Below are 27,145 nucleotides of genomic sequence, written 5' to 3' on the forward strand. Positions count from 1 at the left end.
CTTGAAAATTGGTTACGCACCAGTTCCGATTACTTACCTGGTCCTGTTATCTGCCATTCTTGGTACTCTTCTCTCTTCTTTTCTTTCCGCTTTTACCCTGCCACAATGAAAACATCATATTAGCGGTGCGCATGCGCAGTACGTTCGTACTGTCATCGCCCGTCTCCTCCCCTTATGCATCACGTGCGCGCATACGTGAGCCAGGGACGCTGATGTAGTGAGTTTCCCTTCATTGATTGTCGTCCAACGGTGAGTATCGTCTATCGTCTAACGTCTATCGTCTTTCCTGTACTGTACGTTTTATTGTAAATCTGCCACTTCACCAATGTTTACTAAACACTGTAAACACTGTACCACTATGCACACTTTTATAACAGATAGATAGACAGACAGACAGACAGACAGACAGACAGACAGACAGACAGACAGACAGATAGACAGACAGATAGATAGATAGATAGATAGATAGATACACTGTCTGTCTGTCTGTCTATCTCATATCTCCCTCATATCTATCTATCTATCTATCTATCTATCTATCTATCTATCTATCTATCTATCTCTCATTTCCAAACAAATAGATATTAGATAGAGTGTGTGTATCTATCTGTCTGTCTGGCTCTATCTATCTCAAACCTCTCTTATATCTGTCTACAAAAAATGGCGACAGCACACTGCGAACACTAATGTAACCTAAACCGCTAAATATAAATAAATATGCATTACTGCTAAATATACTTCAAAAAGGGAGGTTCTTAGTGCACATATCTATCTTCTAATTGTCATATCTATCTATCTCATATCTATCTAATCTAGATAATTAGACGATAGATACACACGATTTTGCATATTTTCTGGGAGTGCCCGCGGCTGACAGATTTTTTGTCAGAGGTGTGGCGTATTTCCTCCAAATTCACGGATTTCCACCTGCGTACACCGGCCTTCTTCCTGCTCCATCTGTGCAAGGCACCATTATGCCCTGGAGTTGGAAAAAATACAAAGAAGAGCAACGAAGTTAATAAGGGGCATGGAGAATCTAAGTTATGAGGAAAGATTAAAAGAACGAAACCTTTTTAGCCTTGAAAAAAGACGACTAAGGGGGGACATGATTAACTTATATAAATATATGAATGGCACATACAAAAAATATGGTGAAATCCTGTTCCATGTAAAACCCCCTCAAAAAACAAGGGGGCACTCCCTCCGTCTGGAAAAAGAAAGGTTCAACCTGCAGAGGCGACAACCCTTCTTTACTGTGAGAACGGTGAATTTATGGAATAGTCTACCGCAGGAGCTGGTCACAGCAGGGACAGTAGATGGCTTTAAAAAAGACTTTGATAATTTCCTAGAACAAAAAAATATTAGCTCCTATGTGTAGAATTTTTTTTACTTCCCCTTTCCCATCCCTTGGTTAAACTTGATGGACATGTGTCTTTTTTCAACCATACAAACTATGTAACTATATACAGCACCAGAACCAAGCTCAGTACAAATATACTGTAATGACAGGGGTAGGGAAACAGACAAGTGAGCCCTAATCTACCCGCCACTCAGTCCCTGCCTACTTGTAACGACCCGCCCTAGGCGACGGGGTACAACTGGGCGACGGTCCCTGCGCTCAATAAGTGCACGACAGACAAACAGACAAGGGTACACAGAAGCTAAGGGGAAAAGGGGCAGTTGCCCACGGCAACACCGTGAGCAACAAGAGTAGTAAACGAGCCGAGTCAAACCAGGAGTGTACGAGGTACCAAACGCAGAGCAGGAGAGTAGTGAACAAGCCGAGTCAAACCAGGAGTGTACGAGGTACCAAACGCAGAGCAGGAGAGTAGTGAACAAGCCGAGTCAAACCAGGAGTGTACGAGGTACCAAACGCAGAGCAGGAGAGTAGTCAGTAAGCCGGGGTCAATATGATGCAAGGACAAATAGTTCAGTAGCTGCAGCAGGGCCAGGAAACCAACAGAGAAGAATCACAAGCAAGGAGGAACAGGAAAGGCAGGTATAAATAGACAGAGGGCGGGAGCTAGCTCCGTCTGGCCAGGCTGTGATAGGCTCTCCCACTCCTAAGCCTGCCACCCTGAGTGGTGGAAGATGGAGTCAGTCTCACAGACATAGAAGCAGGTGCAGACTGATTACCTATGGGCGTTGACACAGAAGCTGTGCATGGCAGATCCTTTACAGTACCCCCCCCCCTTTTATGAGGGGCCACCGGACCCTTTCTAAGTGGACCTGGTTTATTGGGGAAACGAAGGTGAAACCTCCTGACCAATATCCCAGCGTGAACATCCCGGGCGGGTACCCAAGTCCTCTCCTCAGGCCTGTATCCTCTCCAATGGACCAGGTACTGGAGGGAGCCTTGGACCATCCTGCTGTCCACAATCTTGGCCACCTCGAATTCTGCCCCCTCAGGGGTGAGAACAGGGACCGGAGGTTTCCTCGAGGGAGACAAGGACGGGGAGCAGCGTTTAAGGAGGGAGGCATGAAACACGTCGTGTACTCGAAAAGATGGGGGAAAATCCAGTCGGAAGGAAACAGGATTGAGGATTTCAATGACCTTGTACGGCCCTATAAACCGGGGAGCAAACTATTTGGACGGGACTTTAAGGCGCACATTTTTTAACGATAGCCACACCAGATCCCCGACCATAAACAAGGGGTTAGCAGAACGTCTTCTATCTGCCTGAGTTTTTTGTATGCTCTGGGACGCCTCTAGGTTCTTCTGAACCTGAGCCCAGACTGTGCACAGTTCCTGATGAACGACCTCTACCTCGGGATTGTTGGAACTACCAGGTGAAACGGAGGAGAACCGTGGATTAAACCCAAAATTACAGAAAAAGGGGGAGACCCCTGATGACTTACTGACCCGGTTATTAAGGGAAAATTCGGCGAGGGGAATGAATGAGACCCAATCATATTGACAGTCAGAGATAAAACACCTTAAATATTGTTCTAGAGACTGATTAGTCCTCTCAGTTTGGCCATTAGTTTAAGGATGGAAGGCAGAGGAGAAGGACAGATCAATCTCCAACTTTTTACAGAAGGCTCTCCAAAACAATGAAACAAATTGTACCCCTCTGTCAGAAACAATATTGACAGGGACCCCATGGAAACGCAGGATGTGTTTGACAAACAAGGTAGCTAACGTCTTAGCATTGGGTAGTTTCTTGAGGGCACAAAGTGGCACATCTTACTGAAGCGGTCTACTACAACCCACACCACCGACTTGCCTTGAGATGGAGGCAAATCGGTGATAAAATCCATGGAGATATGGGTCCAACGTCTCTGGGGAATGGGCAAAGAACGTAGTAAGCCCGCTGGTCGGGACCTGGGAGTCTTGGACCTAGCACAAATCTCACAAGCGGCGACGTAGGCCTTAACGTCTTTAGGCAACCCAGGCCACCAATAGTTTCTGGCAATGAGGTGCTTGGTACCCAGGATGCCTGGATGACCAGATAGTGCGGAGTCATGATTTTCTCTAAGTACCCTTAGCCGGAGTTGCAGGGGAACAAACAGCTTGTTCTCAGGAAGGCTCCCGGGAGCTGAACCTTGATCAGCCGCAATTTCAGAGACTAAATCAGAATCAATAGAGGAAATGATTATACCTGGAGGCAAAATACAAGCAGGATCTTCCTCCGAAGGAGGGCTGGCCATGAATCTACGCGACAGTGCATCAGCCTTAATATTTTTAGACCCAGCCCTATAGGTAACCAAAAAGTTGAATCTGGTAAAAAATAACGCCCATCGAGCTTGTCTCGGGTTTAGCCTCCGGGCAGATTCTAGGAAACCAGATTCTTGTGGTCGGTAAGGACCGTTACCTGGTGCCTAGCCCCCTCCAGGAAGTGGCGCCACTCTTCAAATGCCCATTTAATGGCTAAGAGTTCGCGGTTGCCAATATCATAGTTACTCTCAGTGGGCGAAAACTTCCTGGAGAAGTAGGCACAGGGGCGGAGATGGGTGAGGGACCTAGTACCCTGGGACAAGACAGCCCCCACTCCCACCTCGGACGCCTCAAACTCCACGATAAATGGCTCCATTTGGTTGGGCTGAACCAGCACTGGGGCTGAGATAAAGCACTTCTTAAGGACCTCAAAAGCCTGGACAGCCTCAGAAGGCCAGTGGAGGAGATCAGCACCTTTGCGAGTGTGATCCGTAAGAGGCTTAGCGATGACCGAGAAGTTAGCAATAAATCTCCTGTAATAATTAGCGAACACCAGGAAGCACTGTAACGCCTTCAGGGAGGCAGGTTGGACCCATTCCGCCACAGCCTGGACCTTGGCGGGGTCCATGCGGAATTCATAAGGAGTGAGGATTTGACCCAAAAACGGTATCTCCTGCACCCCAAACACACATTTTTCGGTCTTAGCAAACAGTTTGTTTTTCCGAAGGGCCTGGAGCACCTTCCTGACATGCTCAATGTGGGAGGACCAGTCCTTAGAAAACACAAGTATGTTATCAAGATACACTACAAGAAATACCCCCAGGTAGTCTCTTAAAACCTCATTTATGAAATTCTGGAAGACCGCGGGAGCATTACACAACCCAAAGGGCATGACGAGGTATTCGAAATGACCTTCGGGCGTGTTAAACACAGTCTTCCACTCATCCCCCTCTTTGATGCGGATAAGGTTATAAGCCCCCCCGTAAATCAAACTTAGAGAACCATTGGGCCCCCTGAACCTGTTTGAAGAGATCAGGAATCAAAGGAAGGGGATACTGGTTCCTTACAGTGACCTTATTCAAGTTTCGCTAGTCAATGCATGGCCTAAGACCACCATCCTTCTTCCCTACGAAGAAGAAGCCAGCACCTACTGGAGAAGTAGAGGGGCGAATGTAACCCTTGGCCAGGCATTCCTGGATATACTCTCTCATGGCTTCACGTTCGGGACAAGAGAGATTAAATATCCTACCCTTAGGGAGCTTAGCTCCTGGTACCAAATCAATTGCGCAATCGTATTCTCTATGAGGTGGTAACACTTCGGAGGCCTCTTTAGAGAAAACATCAGCGAAGTCCTGAACAAACTCAGGTAGAGTGTTCACCTCCTCAGGGAGAGAAATAGAATTAACAGAAAAACATGACGTCATGCATTCATTACCCCATTTGGTAAGAACCCCAGTATTCTATTCAAACGTGGGATTATGCAACTGCAACCAGGGAAGGCCTAAAACCAAATCGGACGATAATCCCTGCATCACCAGTACAGAGCACTGCTCCAAATGCATGGAGCCAACAAGGAGTTCAAATACAGAGGTATGCTGTGTAAAATAACCATTAGCAAGAGGAGTGGAGTCGATACCCACTACGCGGACAGGTTTAGGCAAATCAATCAATGGCATAGCTAGAGACATAGCAAATTCCACAGACATAATATTAGCAGAAGACCCTGAATCCACGAAGGCACTGCCGGTAGCAGACCTACCACCAAAAGAGACCTGAAAGGGAAGCAAGATTTTATTATGTTTCATATTTACGGTAAATACCTGTGCTCCCAAGTGACATCCCCGATGGTCACTTAGGCGCGGAAGTTCTTCCGGCTTCTTATTCTTACGCCTAGGACAGTTGTTCACTTGATGCTTGTCATCCCCACAGTAGAAGCAGAGACCATTCTTCCTGCGGAACTCTCTACGTTGTTGGGGGGACACGGAGGCCCCGAGTTGCATAGGTACCTCCGAGTCTTCCGTGGAAGAACGAAGCAACGGAACCTCGGGAGGCATCATGGGGGAGTCAGAGGAGAAAATACAAACACGTTCAAGTCGTCGTTCCCTGAGACGTCGGTCAAGTCGTAACGCTAAAGCCATAACCTGATCTAGGGAGCCAGAAGAGGGATAGCTAACTAGCAGATCTTTCAGGGCGTTCGACAGAGCCAATCTAAACTGGCACCTTAAGGCAGGGTCATTCCACCGAGAAGCTACGCACCACTTCCTAAAGTCAGAACAATACTCCTCAACAGGTCTCTTACCCTGACGTAAGGTCACCAGCTGACTCTCGGCAATGGCAGTCTTGTCAGTCTCGTCATAAATGAGCCCAAGAGCAGAAAAGAAAAGATCAACGGAGGAAAGTTCAGGGGCGTCAGGAGCCAAGGAGAAGGCCCATTCTTGGGGCCCGTCCTGGAGCCGGGACATAATTATACCCACCCGCTGGCTCTCAGAACCAGAGGAGTCGGGCTTTAAGCGAAAATAGAGCCTACAACTCTCCCGAAAGGAGAAAAAAGTCTTCCGGTCTCCTGAGAACCGGTCAGGAAACTTGAGGTGGGGTTCAAGAGGTGAGGTGAGGGGCACTACCAGGGTAGCATCAGGCTGGTTGTGCCTCTGAGCCAGGGCCTGGACCTGTAGGGAGAGGCCCTGCATTTGCTGAGCCAGGGTCTCAAGGGGGTCCATAGTAGTGTCAGGGACCAGGGTAGACTAGGTATATGGGCTTGTGATTATGTAATGATGGGGGGTAGGGAAACAGACAAGTGAGCCCTAATCTACCCAACACTCAGTCCCTGCCTACTTGCAACGACCCGTCCTAGGCGACGGGGTACAACTGGGCGACGGTTCCTACGCTCAATAAGTGCACGACAGACAAACAGACAAGGGTACACAGAAGCTAAGGGGAAAAGGGGCAGTTGCCCACGGCAACACCGTGAGCAACAAGAGTAGTAAACGAGCCGAGTCAAACCAGGAGTGTACGAGGTACCAAACGCAGAGCAGGAGAGTAGTGAACAAGCCGAGTCAAACCAGGAGTGTACGAGGTACCAAACGCAGAGCAGGAGAGTAGTCAGTAAGCCGGGGTCAATATGATGCAAGGACAAATAGTTCAGAAGCTGCAGCAGGGCCAGGAAACCAACAGAGAAGAATCACAAGCAAGGAGGAACAGGAAAGGCAGGTATAAATAGACAGAGGGCGGGAGCTAGCTCCGTCTGGCCAGGCTGTGATAGGCTCTCCCACACCTAAGCCTGCCACCCTGAGTGGTGGAAGATGGAGTCAGTCTCACAGACATAGAAGCAGGTGCAGACTGATTACCTATGGGCAATGACACAGAAGCTGTGCCTGGCAGATCCTTTACATATACAGCACCAGAACAAAGCTCAGTACATAAATACAACACCAGAACCAAGCTCACTACATATATACAGTACCAGAACAAAGCTCAGTACTTATATGTATAAATATATATATATACACTACCGTTCAAAAGTTTGGGGTCACCCAGACAATTTTGTGTTTTCCATGAAAACTCACACTTATATTTATCAAATGAGTTGCAAAATGACTAGAAAATATAGTCAAGACATTGACAAGGTTAGGAAGAATTATTTTTATTTGAAATAATAATTTTCTCCTTCAAATTTTGCTTTCGTTAAAGAATGCTCCATTTGCAGCAATTACAGCATTGCAGACCTTTGGCATTCTAGCTGTTAATTTGTTGAGGTAATCGGGAGAAATTTGACCCCATGCTTGCAGAAGCCCCTCCCACAAGTTGGATTGGCTTGATGGGCACTTCTTGCGTACCATACGGTCAAGCTGCTCCCACAACAGCTCTATGGGTTTGAGATCTGGTGACTGCGCTGGCCACTCCATTACAGATAGAATACCAGCTGCCTGCTTCTTCCCTAAATAGTTCTTGCATAATTTGGAGGTGTGCTTTGGGTCATTGTCCTGTTGTAGGATGAAATTGGCTCCAATCAAGCGCTGTCCACAGGGTATTGTATGGCATGGCGTTGCAAAATGGAGTGATAGCCTTCCTTATTCAAAATCCCTTTTACCTTGTACAAATCTCCCACTTTACCAGCACCAAAGCAACCCCAGAACATCACATTACCTCCACCATGCTTGACAGATGGCATCAGGCCCTCTTCCAGCATCTTTTCAGTTGTTCTGCGTCTCACAAATGTTCTTCTGTGTGATCCAAACACCTCAAACTTCGATTAGTCTGTCCATAACACTTTTTTCCAATCTTCCTCTGTCCAATGTCTGTGTGCTTTTGCCCATATTAATCTTTTCCTTTTATTAGCCAGTCTCATATATGGCTTTTTCTTTGCCACTCTGCCCTGAAGTCCAGCATCCCGGAGTCGCCTCTTCACTGTAGACGTTGACACTGGCGTTTTGAGGGTACTATTTAATGAAGCTGCCAGTTGAGGACCTGTGAGGCGTCTATTTCTCAAACTAGAGACTCTAATGTACTTGTCTTGTTGCTCAGTTGTGCAGCGGGCCCTCCCACTTCTCTTTCTACTCTGGTTAGAGGCTGTTTGTGCTGTCCTCTGAAGGGAGTAGTACACACAGTTGTAGGAAATCTTCAGTTTCTTGGCAATTTCTCGCATGGAATAGCCTTCATTTCTAAGAACAAGAATAGACTGTCGAGTTTCCCATGAAAGCTCTCTTTTTCTAGCCATTTTGGGAGTTTAATCGAACCCACAAATGTAATGCTCCAGATTCTCAACTAGCTCAAAGGAAGGTCAGTTTTATAGCTCCTCTAAACAGCAACTGTTTACAGCGGTGCTAACATAATTGCACAAGGGTTTTCAAGTGTTTTCTAATCATCCATTAGCCTTCTAACACAGTTAGCAAACACAATGTACCATTAGAACACTGGAGTGATGGTTGCTGGAAATGGGCCTCTATACACCTATGTCGATATTGCATTAAAAACCAGACGTTTGCAGCTAGAATAGTCATTTAGCAAATTAACAATATATAGAGTGTATTTCTGATTAATTTAATGTTATCCTCATTGAAAAAAACTGTGCTTTTCTTGCAAAAATAAGGACATTTCGAAGTGACCCTAAACTTTTGAACGGTAGTGTATGTATATATATATATGTATATATATATATATATATATATATATATTTATGTGTGTTTTGGGCTTGGTTGTTCTGATATATATGTACTGAGCTTTGTTCTGGTGCTGTATATATGTGCTGAGCTTTGTTCTGGTGCTGTATAAATGTGCTGAGCTTGGTTCTGATGCTGTATTTATATGCAGAGCTTAGTTATGGAGTTGTATATATGTTCTGAGCTTTGTTGTGGTGCTGTATATATGTACTGCGCTTGGTCCTGGTTCTGTATTTATATAGTTCTGGAGATGTATATATGTTTCGAGCTTCTCTTTGGTGCTGTATATATTGAGCTTGGTTGGTTTGTTATGATGAATATAACTCCAGAACCAAGCTCCGTACATATATATATATATATTGTAAAGTTGCCCACTGTCAAAGACATGAACAGTCTAGAATTTTTAGGCTAGGTTAATTTTACCAGTGAGAGATAGATTATGTTAAAAAAAAAACAGAAAATCACATAGTCAAAATTATATATATTTATTTGCATTGTGCACAGAGAAATGAGTATTTGATCCCTTTGGCAAACAAGACTTAATACTTGGTGGCAAAACCCTTGTTGGCAAGCACAGCAGTCAGACGTTTGTTTGTAGTTGATGATGAGGTTTGCACACATGTTAGATGGAATTTTGGCCCACTCCTCTTTGCAGATCATCTGTAAATCTTTAAGATTTCAAGGCTGTCGCATGGCAACTCGGATCTTCAGCTCCCTCCATAAGTTTTCGATGGGATTAAGGTCTGGAGACTGGCTAGGCCACTCCATGACCTTAATGTGCTTCTTTTTGAACCACTCCTTTGTTGCCTTGGCTGTATGTTTTGGGTCATTGTCGTGCTGGAAGACCCAGCCACGAGCCATTTTTAATGTCCTGGTGGAGGGAAGGAGGTTGTCACTCAGGATTTGACGGTACATGGCTCCATCCATTCTCCCATTGATGCAGTGAAGTAGTCCTGTGCCCTTAGCAGAGAAACACCCCCAAAACATAATGTTTCCACCTCCATGCTTGACAGTGGGGACGGTGTTCTTTGGGTCATAGGCAGCATTTCTCTTCCTCCAAACACGGCGAGTTGAGTTAATGCCAAAGAGCTCAATTTTAGTCTCATCTGACCAAAGCACCTTCTCCCAATCACTCTCAGAATCATCCAGATCTTCATTTGCAAGCTTCAGACGGGCCTGTACATGTGCCTTCTTGAGCAGGGGGACCTTGCGGGCACTGCAGGATTTTAATCCATTACGGCGTAATGTGTTACCAATGGTTTTCTTGGTGACTGTGGTCCCAGCTGCCTTGAGATCATTAACAAGTTCCCCCCGTGTAGTTTTCGGCTGAGCTCTCACCTTCCTCAGGATCAAGGATACCCCACGAGGTGAGATTTTGCATGGAGCCCCAGATCGATGTCGATTGACAGTCATTTTGTATGTCTTCCATTTTCTTACTATTGCACCAACAGTTGTCTCTTTCTCACCCAGCGTCTTACTTATGGTTTTGTAGCCCATTCCAGCCTTGTGCAGGTCTATGATCTTGTCCCTGACATCCTTAGAAAGTCTTTGGTCTTGCCCATGTTGTAGAGGTTAGAGTCAGACTGATTTATTGAGTCTGTGGACAGGAGTCTTTTATACAGGTGACCATTTAAGACAGCTGTCTTTAATGCAGGCACCAAGTTGATTTGGAGCATGTAACTGGTCTGGAGGAGGCTGAACTCTTAATGGTTGGTAGGGGATCAAATACTTATTTCTCTGTGCACAATGCAAATAAATATATATAATTTTGACTATGTGATTTTTTTTTTTTATATATAATCTATCTCTCACTGGTAAAATTAACCTAGCCTAAAAATTCTAGACTGTTCATGACTTTGACAGTGGGCAAACTTACAAAATCAGCAAGGGATCAAATACTTATTTCCTTCACTGTATGTATATATATATATATATATATATATATATATATAGCACCAGTAAAAATACAGCTCAGTACAGAGATCATTTGCTAATTTATTTTAACCCCTGCCATATAAGTTTGTACGGCATAAAACTACAGCTCCCAGTATAGTCAGAGCGATGGTAAGGATATGCTGGGAGTTGCTGTTTCACAAAAAAGAACGATACACACATCATATCGCTGCAGATCATACAGTGACTACAGTACTGAGCAGTTACAGGGAGAATAAACATTTACATTTAGTGACTCACCGGTGATGATTTCTCAGATTGTAGTCGTTCTCTTTACTTTTCCATCTGGTCCAGAACTTTATGATGCCTCCTGGCCATGACCCATTTCTGCGGAAATGGGTAAATTTGCTGCTCAGATGTCTTCGGAAGCTCACTTTTTCAACATTTCTACAAATATAAACGAAGAGCAAATTCTTATGGTACCACACTCTATGTCCCCAAATATAATAGTATCATGCACTGTGTCCCTGAATATAATAGCGCTACACACTGTGCCCCTGAATCTAATAGTAACATACCCTGTGCCCCTGACTAAAATTGTGTCAAGCACTGAAAAGTAATGCACCACACACAGTGCCCCCTGTAGATAGTTCTCCACATAGAGCCCTCTGTAGGTAGTAGCATTCCCTGTAGATAGTGCCTCCTGTACCATTCCCTGCAGACAGGGCCCCCTGTAGCGTTCCCTGTAGATAGTGCCCCCTGTGGCATTCACTGTAGATAGTGCCCCCTGTGGCATTCACTGTAGCGTTCTCTGTATAGTGCCCCCTGTACCGTTCCCTGTATAGTGCCCCCTGTAGATAGGCCCCCTGTGGCGTTCCCTGTGGATAGAGCCCCTTGTGGCGTTCCCTGTAGATAGAGTCCCCTGTGGCGTTCCTTGTAGATAGAGCCTCCTGTGCCCCTGTGGCGGTCTCTGTAGATAGGGCCCCCTGTGGTGTTTCCTGTAGATAGAGCCCCTTGTGGTGTTTCCTGTAGATAGAGCCCCTTGTGGCGTTCCCTGTAGATAGAGCCCCCTGTGACGTTCCCTGTAGATAGAGCCCCCTGTGCTCCTGTGGCAGTCCCTGTAGATAAGGCCCCATGTGGCGTTCCCTGTAGATGGGGCCCTATCTACATGGAACTCCACATGGGGCCCTATCTACAGGGAATGCCACATGGGGCCCTATCTACAGGGAACTTCATTCTTTTTCTTCACCCTTTTTAGTATGTCCCCCTATATAGTTCCCTGTAGTTAGTTCCCTATAGTCTTCTGTCGCGCCGACTGCATCATCACTAAAGCGCCGAATGGCGAGGCATCATGTGCCTTGCCAGGGCAGCGCTAGTCAACTCAATTGTATCCGCGTCCTAAGGACGCGGATACAATTGAGTGCAGGGGACTGGTTCTGGCTTCTCGCTTCACCCGGTTTTGCGAACCGGCTATCATTTTAACAACCGTTTCGGGAGAATCGGGACGAACAGGCCGGATCCCACCCCTGTATGTAGACATACCAACACATAATGATGCACAGTCTTTGTCTGGTTTGATCTGCTGTTCAGGAGTTAGCTGTGTGGGTCAGCTAGATAAACATAGTATTGATACTTTGACAGCTGTAGCTTTTAGCACCTGTTGTTTTTTTTGTTTTTTTAATGCAGTCTGTGTTGTCCCTTTAAAAAAAAAAGTGCAAGGGGGGCCTAACAGATGAAAATGTAAGCATTGATTTATTACATTGTTCTAATATTATGTTTTTGCATTTTTTAGGGCTGGTGACCAAATTGAATGTGATCAGAAATAGTCTCACAGACCAAATTAAACACAAGGCAGCCTATGTCCTCCTAAAGTCACGCTTTGAACCATCCATTACAATAGTGTAATTCTAGCATCCAAACTCCTGTTTGAATTACAAAATATCATTCAAAGAACAAAGAATTAAAGGCTGGAAATTGACAAGAAGTACTCAGAACTCCAGAATCTTGTTACCTACAATTGTCAATTTTTTTTCTGCTAACAAAAAATGCGTGCTTTTCTACAGTTCACACAAAGACATCCCTGGTTGACAAATGTGACGATTTATGGATCTCTTTTTGCATCAGCTGATATTGTACAACAAAAATTCTCTAAAGGATTGAATGAACAACTAGATTGGAAGCAAACAGCTAAAGTGGGCATTGTGGGCTTTTGCTTTCATGCTAATTTTAATTTCTTTTGGCTAAGATTTATAGAAAGAGCATTTCCAGGATCAGCCACAAAGAATGTTATAAGGAAAGTGGCATGCGACCAATTGATGGCTGCTCCCATCACGATTAGCGCTTTCTACACAGGTAATCTTGAATCTCTAATAACAATGTATAACACACCAAACTGTGCAAAATGTTAAATTTGACTAACAAAATATACTGACATATACTTTTCAGAGGACCCGTCACCTCTCCTGACTTGTGTGTTTTAGTAAATACCTCTATTTCCCAAGAAATAACAGGTCCGGAGCATCTTTTTAAGTCTGCATTGTGCCGTTCCTCTGTTATTCCTTCTAGAAATGTACGAACAAGTTGACAACTCGGTGTTAAAAGGGGTTTTCCTATAATCATTATCAGATAAATATCAGATTGATGTGGATCCGACCTCTGAGACCCCCACCGATCATGAGAATGGGCTTACCTTGCCCTTCCTCGGAGCCCCATAGAAATGGAGTGGTAGTGCGCATGCTAGGCCATCACTCCATTCATTTCTATGGGGCAGCCAAAGATTACGCTCGGCAGTTCCAAAGAAATGAATGAAGCTATGGTCGAGCATGCGCACTACCGCTCCATTGCTATGGGGCTCCCAGGAACGGCAAGCTAAGCCCAATCTCATGATCGGTGGAAACCACATTTGGCTTAGATCTCTGAGTGCATGTGGGCAGTTATCTACTTTAGTGTAGGAGTGCCTTCTCTTTGTGCACTATTCTAATCAGACATAGAAGACACAGTGGTGTGACTATAGAAGAAGAGCTGGGAAATTTCTATGTGTACTCATATTTAAGTGGGTACCAGAAGACTCCGCTCCATAAATTCAAAATTGCTCTCTTTGTCTTCAACCTACTGTCCTCAATGACACCAGGAAGAATAGCTCTGGAGCACAAACTATGAAATACTATTCAGACAAGCAGGAGAAAAGAGCATTCCTGATCACATGTAATATTCTTATTTTGGCTTTGCACTAATTTTAAATCATCATTTGTTTTAAAGGTTTAAGTCTTCTAGACGGAGATGAGGACATCTTTAAAAACCTCAGAGAGAAGTTTTTGCCAACTTATAAGGTAATAATCCTGTGTCTGAATTAGCTTAACCCGTTAGTGACCGCCCATTAGCGTTTTTACGGCGCCACTAATGGGATTTATTCCGATGCAATAGCCTTTTTACGACGCTGCATCGGAATAAAAAAAATATAGCAGGGAGCAGTTAAATCTCCCTGCTCTCTGCTACCGGAGGTAGCTGAGGACTGAGAGAAGCCCTGCTCAAACGGGCAAATCGATATTAGGATGCTAGTGTCTTCTATGGCAGCCGGGGGCCCAATAATGACAGGACAGGCAGTAATACACTGCAATACAGAAGCAATGTATTATAAAAGCAATCAGACAATCGCATAGTGAAGTCCACTAGAGGAACTAGTAAAAAAGTAAAAAAAAATTTAATAAAGTTAATAATAAAGTGAAAAAAAAATGAAAAACCCACTTTTCCCCCTTACAAAATGCTTTATTATATATATATATATATATATATATATATATATATATATATATATATATATATATAAAAGTAAAGTTACACATATTTGGTATCGCCGCGTTCGTAACGACCCCACCTATAAACGTATTACATTGCTTAACCAACTTGGTGAATACCGTAAAAAATAAAATAGAAAACAATTCAAGAATTGCTGTTTTCAGTGATTCCTGCCTTAAAAAAAAGTCGCACTTTTCCAAAATGGTACTAATAAAAACTCGTCTCGCAAAAAAAAAAGCTGTCATACAGCCGCATCGACAGGAAAATAAAAAAGTTATGTCTCTTCAAATATGGAGACACAAAACAAATAATTTTGAAAAAAAAAAAGTTTACTGTGTAAAAGTAGTAAAACATAAGAAAACGATATAAATTTGGTTTCGTTGCAATCGTAACAACCCGCTGAATAAAGTTATTGTGTTATTTATACTACACGTTTTTTCTACCCACCCCCCAAAAAAAAGTTTATAAAAGTTAAGGAATAAATTATATGTACCCCAAAATGATGCTATTAAAAACTTGTCCCACTAAAAGCTAAACCTTATACAGCTATGTCAACGCAAAAATCAAAAAGTTAAAGCTCTTTGAATGAGACGATGGAAAAACTTAAAAAGTAGCTTGGTCATTAAAGAGGCTCTGTCACCACATTATAAGTGCCCTATCTCCTACATAAGGAGATGGGCGCTGTAATGTAGGTGACCGTAATGCTTTTTATTTAGAAAAACAATCTATTTTAAACCACTTTATGAGCGATTTTTAGCTTTGTGCTAATGAGTTTCTTAATGCCCAAGTGGGCGTGTTTTTACGTTAGCCCAAGTGGGCGTTGCGCAGAGGAGTGTATGATGCTGACCAATCAGCGTCATGCACTTCTCTCCATTCATTTACACTGCACTAGCGATATAGTTTTATCGCTATGTGCAGCTTCAAACACACATTATAACATTACTACAGTGTCCCGATAATGAATATACATCACTTACCAGCCTGGACGTGATGTTTATTCAGAAACCTGACACTTCTGAATCTTTTCTGTGAGATTCCAGCAAGGCAAGCGTAATCTCGTTTGAAATGACAGGTTACATTGTAATCTCGCGAGATTACGCTTGCCTTGCTGGAATCTCACAGAGATGCTACAGACATGTCAGGATTCTGAATAAACATCACTCCCAGGCTGGTAGTGATGTATATTCATTAGCAGGACACTGTAGTAATGTTATAGTGTGTGTGTATATATAACTATATCGCTAGTGCAGTGTAAATGAATGGTCAGCGTCATACACTCCTCTGTACAACGCCCACTTGGTCGAACGTAAAAACGCCCACTTGGGCATTAAGAAACTCATTAGCATAAAGCTAAAAATCACTCATAAAATGGTTTAAAATAGATTGTTTTTCAAAATAAAAAGCATTACTGTCACCTACATTACAGCGCAGATCTCCATATATAGGAGATAGGGCACTTATAATGTGATAGAGCCTCTTTAAGGCCTAAAATAGGTTGGTCACTGATACGTTGTAGGTTGCATAAACACAGGTACACAGTATATGTGGTAATTCAGTCTGTATAATAGGTGTTTCTCTATTTACAGACTGGAATATTATGCTGGTCGGTGTTTCAGGTAAGGGGAACTTGATCAAGTTTTGCTTTCTCGTGATCCTATACAAATATAATGAGGGCAATCTAGGTGGCCCAAGTCTCCTGAGAGCCCATGAAAGTTAGTAATCTGACCCATAGGCTCTGAATGTCTTGATTTAGCTGGTTAGTAGCATTGGGTTAGAGGGTGCATGGGGGGCCCGCAGCCGCACACGGCCAACTTATGAAGTCTGGTTTGCAACCAAATAGTCCAAACCAGGAGAAATTGCAGGCCCCCTCTATACCGGTACAAGAATGTCGCAGATACATTTGATTCAATGTTCAAACTTTACTGGAGATGAACTCTCTTAGGCCCCATGCACACGAACGTAAAAACGCCGTAATTACGGCCCATAATTACGGGCCCATAGACTTCTATTGACCACAGGTACCTCCCCGTATGCTTACTGGAAGGTGCCCGTGCCGGTGAAAAATATAGAACATGTCCTATTTCAGGCCGTAATTACGGCACGGGCAGGCCCATAGAAGTCTATGGGGCTCCCGTAATTACGGGTGACTACGTGTGTGCACCCGTAATTAAGGGAGTGTTGCTAGGCGATGTCGGGGGATAGTCACTGTCCAGGGTGCTGAAAGAGTTAAATGATCGGCAGTAACTCTTTCAGCACCCTGGACAGTGACTTCCGATCACAATATAGATCAACCTGTAAAAATAGAAGTTCATACTTACCCAGAAGTCCCTGCTTCTTCCTCCAGTCCGGCCTCCCGGGATGACGTTTCAGCCCATGTGACCGCTGCAGCCAATCGCAGGCCAATCATTGGCTGCAGCGGTCGCATGGACTGCCGCGTCATCCAGGGAGGTCAGACTGGATGTCAAGAGAGGGACGCGTCACCAAGACAACGGCTGGGTAAGTATGAATTTCTTTTACTTTTACTGCGGAAAAGGCTGTCCCTTCTCTCTATCCTGCACTGATAGAGAGAAGGGCTGCCGATAGTGCAGTGCAATTTTGCAGCGAAAACTTGCCCGTAAATACGGGTGGAATACTGGTGACACCGGACCGGTATTTACGGGCACGGGTCCATAAATTATGGTGCAATACGGGTCGAATACGTGTGACCAAGGCCCCGTATTTATGCCAGTATTTACAGGTGGACAAAAATACGTTTGTGTGCATGAGGCCTTAGAGAGGCAGAATTCTTGAACGTTACAAATGTAATAACACAGTCTCTTAATGAATACAACTATATACAGTATCCACCATAAAACGTAAATCAATGACTGGTGAACTGAATAACATTTTTTATTTTGTTGCAATGGATCCTCAAGAGGTGGGATATATTAGGCAGAAAGTGAACAGCCTGTTCTTGAAGTTGATGCGTTTGAAGCAGAAAAATTGGCAAACGTAAGAATCTGAGCGATTTTGACAAAAGTCAAATTGTGTGATGATTAGGCAACTGGGTCAGAGCATCTCCAAATGGCACATTTGTGAGGTATTCCGGTATGTACCTACCAAAACTGGTCCAAGAAAGGACAACCCCTAAATCAGCGACAGGTTCATTGGCACTCAAGTCTAGCCCATATGATCTGATCCCACAGAAGAGCTTCTGTAGCAAAAATTTCTGAAAAAGTTAATTCTGGCTATGATAGAAAGATGTCAGAACACACAGTGCAATGTAGCCTGCTTTGTTTGGGGCTGCACACTATGGCAAGAAAACAAACCAACAGAGGCAGTATGATGCCTTGGGCAATGTTCTGCTGGGAAACATTAATTCCTGCCATTTCTATGGATGTTACTTTGATATGTACCACCTACTTAAAGATTGTTGCAGTCCAAGTACTCAGCTTTATTGCAACAGTATTCCTTAAAGGGGTTGTCCAGGAATACATTTTATTTATATTTTAACTTAATTGGACATATTTAAGTAAATTTCTAATATGTCTGTTTACCTGTGGCAGTGTTACCCTGTTCTGATCTGCGGTCACGTTACCGCACCGAGAGTAAATTTCTAATTTCCTGTGACGTCCATGTCTTTGCTCAGCCAGCATTTCCGGCTGAGAAAGGTACGGCGCGTCATCAACTACATTTACAGGCAGTGGGCCAGGCGGATTTTTCATGAGCTCTTCAGAGCTCCGCCTCCTCTGGTCCTACTGCCTGTTAACATAGTTGATAACGCGCCGTGTCTCTACACAGCTGGAAGTTAAGGCTGAGCAGAAACACGGAACGTCGTCTCTGCTTGTACACACCCCCTCCTCCTATCTCGGAGTTCCTGCACTGCCTGCCCGTCTCCTCTCATCTCCCACGCTGTGCCTTTAACTGTTGCCACAAAGTTAAAGGCACAAAAGTCTCTTGAGATCATTTTATGCTGTATCATTACAATTTCCCCTCATTTAAACTAATTCTATCACAAAATACAGTCAGGATACCTAGTGTAATTCAAAATACAACATCTTTATTAGTTACAAAATAAAATACAGAATATAAGATGGAACGACAAACCCATGATGCAAGGATCCCCACACATAATCACTAAAAGCTCCTATAGAAAAAAAATTCATTGGTAAATATAGCAAAGTGCGAGTGCCTGAATAATAAATGCAGCAGCCCTAAAGTGACATGTGTCAAGTTAGGAAAAACAATTAGACTAGACAGGCACAAAAAGGAGGGCAGAATACAGACCAAAAGAGGGGGAGCCTGATCCCCAACACGTTTTTCGCCACCTGCTTCGTTCGGGGGTCTTAACTCAACTATCTTAAGGGAGGGTATATAAAGGAAGTCTGGCCAAATATAACATCCCCACACATGTGGTAACAAAAGATACTCATGATTAGCAACCACCCCTGTAATTATACTGAAAGAGTCCTCACCTGATTACTGAGATTATGTCAATGGGCATGATGGTATTGAAGATGGAAACAGCACTGTGTAGAGATAGCATGATGTGGATAATGGTGCCATCCATATTGTGGGCGTGGCCACCAGGTAATATGTCTAGGGGCGCGTGGCTATCAACCTCTAAAGATAGGCTGTAAATAAAAAAAATTGGGTGTGACCACTGTAGTAACATGTCAAATAATGTGCATGAAATCACATATACGAGGGGTGGGCATAACACCGCAACCTGCTCAGGGGTGTATCCATATATGACCTAATAAACCAGGCTGTAGGGGAAGGAGTAGGCGTGATTACAACATAGACGTGTCACGTGACCATGTGACATCACCAGCACATGCCCACTTCATGGAGAAACCAAAAACATGGCGTCCTCCATGCTGGTGACATGTCAATAGGGAGGATCAGCAGTGGATTCACAGTGCTGCTAGATAGAAGCAACATGGTGGGGGGAAGACTCTAAGTTAAAGGAACAGTGTTACCACAAAAATTTTTTTAATATGTTAAAGATGTTAGTGCTTTATTAAAAACGTTTGGATTAATTTGTGTGTTTGTGTGTTACTTTTTCTTATTTTTACACTTTTTCTTCCCTATGGGGGCCGCCATTTTTTTTTCCATTTCTGTATGTGTCGATTAACGACACATACAGACATGGAATACGGCAGCTCCAGTCCCATAGGGACTGCGAACGGGGCCCGTTCCATCCACTTCTGTGTACGCCGTCTGTGTGGGAACGGCGCATGCGCCGCTCCCACACAGTCCAATTTGAAATGCGCCCCGTCCGGCGCCATTTTCCTGTGGACCGGAAGTCGCGGCCGGACAGTAAGATTACTACTTCCGGTCGCGGCTTCCGGACTTGTGCACTTGGACCAGCGGCAGCAGACGGAGCGGACGGGCCGGAGGGAGCCGCGGCGGCAGGAGCAGGTAAGAGATTTCTATGTATATTCGTGTTTGTGTGTGTTTACTACTGTATGTAAACCTACTACACTGTGTGTTAGCTCAAAAAATGGCGACACACAGTGTAGGAGGTTAGACCGTTCAATCCCCTCGTTTATCCCGGCACTAGCCAGGATAAAGGAGGGGGGGATGCTGAGAGCTCACTAGAGCGAGGGCTTTTTACCCAATTTTGCAGCATAAAGCAATGTGGTTGCTTTACCACATGCAATGCTGCAATTTTGGGAATGGCTCCATCTAGTGACCAGCAATGGGAAATATTATAAATTAGAATCCAATTGAATCCAATTTATAATATTTCCTGACTTGTGAAAAAAAAAAAAAAAATTAGAACAATGTTTAATCACCTATACACTAATTGTTTAACTAAAAAAAAAAAAATCATGTTTTGCTGGCAACACATTCCCTTTAACCGGTTGGTGCAGTCAATATAAAACAAAGCATACGATGGAGATAAAGAAGGAGAACAGAAAAAGATAAGCAAAGACATTAGCACACAATAAATGGTCATCATAATAAGTTATAATGTATACAATACAGTGGTTGCGTATAATACCATAAACCAAAATCACAGAAATACATAATCATGATAATGAGAGAGGATATATACAGTGCCCACCAAAAGTTCCGGAACACACTCATAACTTTTGAACGGCTCGAGGTAGAGGGTAGAAAATTGGTGGGATTTAATGGGGTCATAAAATCTACCAGTTAACACAAAAAAAAAACACCCCACCCCCTTGGGGGTGGTAGGGTAGGCGGGGGCAGCAAAATCTTAAAAGGCAAGGGGGGGTCGAGTGGGGGCTCATTTGGAAGCACTTTTCAATACAAAAACGTTTCTGCAAACAATTTTGAGATTAGATTTTTTACCCCTGAGATATTTAATGTAAAAGTTATCATCTTCATTATCGGCTACCGCCGGTGTTAGCATAACCCAAAATTTACTGCGCGGAGGTCGCACGGTCGGCTTTACATCTCATCAGGGTGCTAGATTAATGTGAGTCCCCTTGCCTCTCACGTGTGTGTGTGTGTGTGTGTGTGTGTGTGTGTGTGTGTGTGTGTGTGTAAACAGCCCGAAATAAGGACCCCGGGGTTCATCATTCCTCCGGTATGTAACGACTCCAAACCCTCTCTGCGTTGTGTGTGTGTGTGTGTTGTCCAGCCAACCAAAGTAAGACCAAGGACATGTATTATGTGTATTAGTACAAACATAACAATTACTGTATTAAATCAAATGTTCGAACTGATGTACTTCAACAACTTGACAGTGTCCTAAGCGAACGTAAATTGTGTAACATTATTTATAACATCTGGTGTGATTAAATTCGAAATGTTCACTATTCTTTCCCGCAGCTCGTCTAAGTTTGGGATCCTAGTCTCAGAGGCTTTACTTTTTAAATACACCCCGTAAAAAAAGTCTAATGGGGTCAGATCTGGTGATCTCAGTGGCCATTCTATCATGCCTCTTCTACCAATCCATTGATCAGGTAAATTATCGTTCAAAAAATTTCGAGCTCTTTGAGAAAAATTAGCCGGAGCTCCATTCTGCGGAAACCAAACATTGTGGAAAGCTTCTCCAGCAATATTTTGAATAGCTAGTATTACTTGGTTTCTTAGCAAATTGCAGTAATTTTCTGCATTTATGTTTCCTTCAATGAAAAATAGTCCTACAATATGATTGGGAAATATTCCGGCCCAAACGTTAACCTTCTGAGGATACTGGTTATGACTGTCTCTCATACTGTAAAGGATTTGCCAGACACAGGTTCTGTGTCGACGCCTGTGGGCAATCAGTCTGCACCTGATCCTATGTCTGTGAGACTGACTCCTTCTTCAACCACTCAGGATGGCAGGCTTAGGAGTGGGAGAGCCTATCACAGCCTGGCCAGACGGAGCTAGTTCCCGCCCACTGTCTATTTATACCTGCCTTTCCTGTTCCTCCTTTGCCTGTGATTCTTCTATGCTTGTTTCCTGGCTTGCTGCTGCTGCTTGTACTACTGATCCTCAGCTTGTTATTGACCTTGACTTTCTGACCACTCTCCTGCTCAGCGTTTTGTACCTCGCTCACTCCTGGTTTGACTCGGCTCGTTCACCACTCTTGTTGCTCACGGTGTCTCCGTGGGCAGCTGCCCCGTTTCCCTAGCTTCTGTGTACCCCTGTCTGTTTTGTCTGTCTTGCACTTACTGAGCGTAGGGACCGTCGCCCAGTTGTACCCCGTCGCTTAGGATGGGTCGTTGCAAGTAGGCAGGGACTGAGTGGCGGGTAGATTAGGGCTCACCTGTCTGTCTCCCTACCTTGTCATTGCATAATCACAGGCCCATATACCTAGTCTACACTGGTCCCTGACACATCTATGGACCACCTTGAGAACCTGGCTCAGCAGATGCAGGGCCTCTCCCTACAGGTCCAGGCCCTGGCTCAGAGGGACAATCTGCGTGATGCTTCCCTGGTAGTGCCCCCCACCTCACCTCTTGAACCTCACCTCAAGTTGCCTGACCGGTTCTCAGGGGACCGGAAGACTTTTTTCTCCTTTCGGGAGAGTTGTAGACTCTATTTTCGCTTAAAGCCCCACTCCTCAGGTTCTGAGAGCCAGCGGGTGGGTATAATTATGTCCCGGCTCCAGGACGGGCCCCAAGAATGGGCCTTCTCCTTGGCTCCTGACGCCCCTGAACTTTGCTCCGTTGATCTGGCCATCCAGGCATCCTGGGTACCAAGCACCTCATTACCAGAAACTACTGGTGGCCTGGGTTGCTTAAAGACGTTAAGGCCTACGTCGCCGCTTGTGAGGTTTGTGCTAGGTCCAAGACTCCCAGGTCCTGACCAGCGGGCTTACTATGTTCTTTGCCCATTCCCCAGAGACCTTGGACCCATATCTCCATGGATTTTATCACCGATTTGCCTCCATCTCAAGGCAAGTCGGTGGTGTGGGTTGTAGTAGACGGCTTCAGTAAGATGTGCCACTTTGTGCCCCTCAAGAAACTACCCAATGCTAAGACGTTAGCTACCTTGTTTATCAAACACATCCTGCGTCTCCATGGGGTTCCTGTCAATATTATTTCTGACAGAGGGGTACAATTTGTTTCATTGTTTTGGAGAGCCTTCTGTAAAAAGTTGGAGATTGATCTGTCTTTCTCCTCGGCTTTCCATCCTGAAACTAATGGCCAAACGGAGAGGACTAATCAGTCTCTAGAACAATATTTAAGGTGTTTTATCTCTGACTGTCAACATGATTGGGTCTCATTCATTCCCCTCGCCGAATTTTCCCTTAATAACTGGGTCAGTAACTCATCAGGGGTCTCCCCCTTTTTCTGTAATTTTGGGTTTAATCCACGGTTCTCCTCCGTGCAAGACAGACAAAACAGACAGTGGTACACAGAAGCTATGGAAACGGGGCAGCTGCCCACGGAGACACCGTGAGCAACAAGAGTGGTGAACGAGCCGAGTCAAACCAGGAGTGAGCGAGGTACAAAACACTGAGCAGGAGAGTGGTCAGAAAGTCAAGGTCAATAACAAGCAGAGGATCAGTAGTACAAGCAGCAGCAGCAGAGCCAGGAAACAAGCAGAGCAGAATCATAGGCAAAGGAGGAACAGGAAAGGCAGGTATAAATAGACAGTGGGCGGGAGCTAGCTCCGTCTGGCCAGGCTGTGATAGGCTCTCCCACTCCTAAGCCTGCCATCCTGAGTGGTGGAAGATGGAGTCAGTCTCACAGACATAGGAGCAGGTGCAGACTGATTACCCACGGGCGTCGAGACAGAAGCTGTGTATGGTAGATCCTTTACAACTAGCATGTTTGAGTCTTCCGGATCTTGGTGCGTCTTTAATTGAACCAGTTATTTCGAAACGATGAACAGTTCTTTTAACAGTTGACAATGAAATTGGATCACGGATAGGATAAGTGGCATTGAATAAAGCTGCTACTTCTTGATAGGATCTTACTTTTTCTTCGCCATACCCTCTCATCAATAAAGTGATCCTTTCCGTTTCGATCAAATGCATTTTGTGATATGACAATAGAAATGTACAAAAATGAAAATTACTCTCCGAATTAGTGCTCTCTGAAATTCACAAGCGACTACCGAAATGTGTAGACATGAAATCATGTTACAATCGTAGACAAGGTCCATTTTGAATCGCCGAGGCCGATTTGTAATAATACGTAATTTTATAGTCACCTTGATGTGACATTCCCAAGCTTACACGCACACGCGCCCACACACATTTAGGATTTTACCTGCGCGGTACATTTTGGCTTATGCTAACATCAGTGGTAGCCGATAATGAAGATGACAACTTTTACGTTAAATATCTTAGCGGAAAAAAAATCCTATCTCAAAATCGTTTTCCGCATTGTTTTTGTATTCAAAAGAGCTTTCAAATGAGCCCCCACTCGACCCCCCGTGCCATCTTAGATTTTGCTGCCCCCGCCAACCTCACCGCCCCCTTGGGGGTGGTGTGTATTTTTGGTGTTAACTGGTCGGTTTTATGACCCCATTAACTCCCACCAAATTTCAACCCTCTACCTCGAGCCATTCAAAAGTTATGAGAGTGTTCTCTTAAATAGATACCTTACATATTTTATAAAGATTAATATCTGTCAAGTTAAATAATAGACAAAAATTTCACATAGAAATTCAGAACCTAATCGAAAGGTAAATTCCATGAGTGGACGGAGGGAGGTATCCCACTCTAAACAAAAAAAATAATAATAATTTTATATAAATGAAAAAGGGGGAAGAAAGAAAGAGAGACAAAAAACAAAGAAAACCCAAGAAAAATAAATACAAATTATAAAAATTATACGGTCCTATTAAGTGGAGAGGATTGAATAACCTCATGCATAGGCAGGTTATAAATTAGGAAATGATGTTGCTTATCAGAGAACAGGTCAGATGACAAATCAGACCTGTGCTTGAAAGTAAAAAACAAACAAACAAAAAATCACCCCAGCAGTAAAGGCACCAAAAATTATGAAGATAGCTTATTATTGACCATACAATATAATCAACAAAATTATTTAAGGAGAAAATAAGAGAGGGGCTATAAAGTAAAAGGATCCAAAAGGGTAACACAGTCGAACCAAAAGAGGTCCTATCCTCGGGGACCCATAAATAACCCAAACCACGAGGGTATGTCAAAAGTGGCAGGGAAACAGTCAGGGACTCAAAAGAGCCATAGACCGGGTCCCCACCACCCATGACATACCTAGAGCATACGAATGCTCCTCTCATGCAAAAATGATATAATAAATTAAGGGACTAGAGAAACATGTTGAATTTAATTTCATTATTTAAACCATTTGGGGACAATGTGCCCAAGGTATAAATCCACATTGTTTCCTTCTGTAATAGTTTTTTTATTTCTGTCTCCACCTCTTCTATACTCCGGTAATTGGTAGATTCCCATGAATTTTAAACCCTTTGGTGACTGCTGATGGTATGACATAAAATGAACTGCCAAAGGATTTTGTATATCCCCTCTCCTTATGTCAGAGATGTGCTCAGCAATACGGGTATGGAGTTCACGTTTTGTTTTGCCGATATATATTTTTCCACATGGACAAGTAATTGAATATATAACCATTTTGGAGTTGATAAATGTATACACTTTATACTCTTTTTTTTGTGTTTTGCATCCATGAATATATCCGTTTTTGAAACATAATGAGCATGAGCCACATTTGATACATCCCTTTGGGACAATTTTTCAACCAAAATTTATTTTCATTAGTTCTTCTTTTGAACTCTGACTTGACCAGAAGATCTTTTAAGGTGGGTGTCTTTTTGGGAACCATACTAGGGGAACTACCAACTAACCGACCAATCTTTTTATCTAGGGTCAGATGAGGCCAATTTTTTATCATAAGATTTCTTAGAAGGTCCCAATGTGATACATATTTCGAGATAAATCGTACAATATCATCCCTTTTTAAGTCCTTCTTTCTATCCAATATTTCTCCCTGTAAAAGGGCTATATATACTATATAAATATAATATATATATATATATATATATATATATATATATATATATATATATATATGCTCACTTACTACGTGTGTACAAGGGCTGGTATAATAGCTGGGTTTCACCTACTTGGTCGCCCACTATTATTAACTCCTTTATAATCAGGGTCACTAGGGTTATGCCTAGTTCCCCTACCTTTTCCTTATACGAACGTCTACTTGCTTTGCTACTACGGAATAAGACCGTACAATAAATACAATTGTATAGTAAATAAAGAATAATATTTATTACTAACAATAATCACACTTATATCTAAAATACACCAACTAAACACAGAAAACAGTAACTGATTACAGTATAGTATCAGTATACCCCAATACACATAACACGTTAATATATACTGAGTATACTCACACTATACATAGTACAGTATAAACACGGTATCCTATGTTATGCCTCCACCCACATACCTAAACATACATATGAATACAGTTACGTTACAATCCAATACACGCTACCTAATATCACTTTCCCTATACTCTAAGGGTTCAGCAATGTGTTATCAAGGGGAATGGGTTGCTGTGTAAATGGTGGGAAAGGGTTTAACAGGTACAGCAGGGCTAGCAAGTTACTCAGGGCAGCAAGGGTAAACAGGGCTACAAGGGTTGAAGTAAGGAGGGGGAGACCATAACGTGTAGCTGCTGCTACACGTGGATACTTAGCAGTCCATGTGGTCTCTCAGGAAGGGCCATGAGCCAAGAGCAGGCCAGGAGGGAAGAGGAGACCCTTAGTGGAGCCAGGTAGCAGGAACAAAAGAGAGAGAGCTTTGGGAACGTTTGTCCTTTTAAACCTCTCCGTGCACACCTGTGTGACCTCACAGGCTCATGCACGTGAAAGGGAGGGGCCTGGGCCTCATGGAATACCATTATCTAGTATGGGGATGGGTATACACCTTTCTGGAGGGCCAAATCTATATATATATATATCTACACTCACATGTATATAGACCAAAAAAATACCAACGAAAGGAATACAATATAAGTAGTGCTTAAAAAGTCACCATTGAACTGTAAAACACCATTGCTAGCTGTGTAAACGGCACTATATTGTATCCTGGGTATTGACCAAGATATACTTGGTGCATCGATCAATGATTAACATGAAAAACTACCAAGAAAGAATGATCGACTAAGGCACATAAAGATACAAAGAATGTACAAATTTTATTAAATACAGACATTAAACA

The 27,145-nt window shown here is 43.5% G+C and overlaps 1 protein-coding gene across 3 annotated transcripts in view; it reads left to right on the top strand.

The window, feature by feature from the left end:
- The window catches only part of MPV17L (MPV17 mitochondrial inner membrane protein like), a 127,960-nt gene that overhangs the window by 47,126 nt on the left and 53,689 nt on the right, over positions 1-27,145 (top strand). For all 3 annotated transcript variants that reach the window (XM_075840067.1, XM_075840068.1, XM_075840069.1), the window contains 3 exons: positions 12,500-13,059; positions 13,966-14,036; positions 16,089-16,118. In XM_075840067.1, coding sequence (XP_075696182.1) covers positions 12,753-13,059; positions 13,966-14,036; positions 16,089-16,118 — 408 coding nt within the window. In that variant the 5' untranslated portion in view covers positions 12,500-12,752. The remainder of the gene's footprint in view (positions 1-12,499; positions 13,060-13,965; positions 14,037-16,088; positions 16,119-27,145) is intronic.

The sequence above is a fragment of the Rhinoderma darwinii genome, chromosome 10, assembly GCF_050947455.1.
Source record: "Rhinoderma darwinii isolate aRhiDar2 chromosome 10, aRhiDar2.hap1, whole genome shotgun sequence".
NCBI lineage: Eukaryota > Metazoa > Chordata > Amphibia > Anura > Rhinodermatidae > Rhinoderma > Rhinoderma darwinii.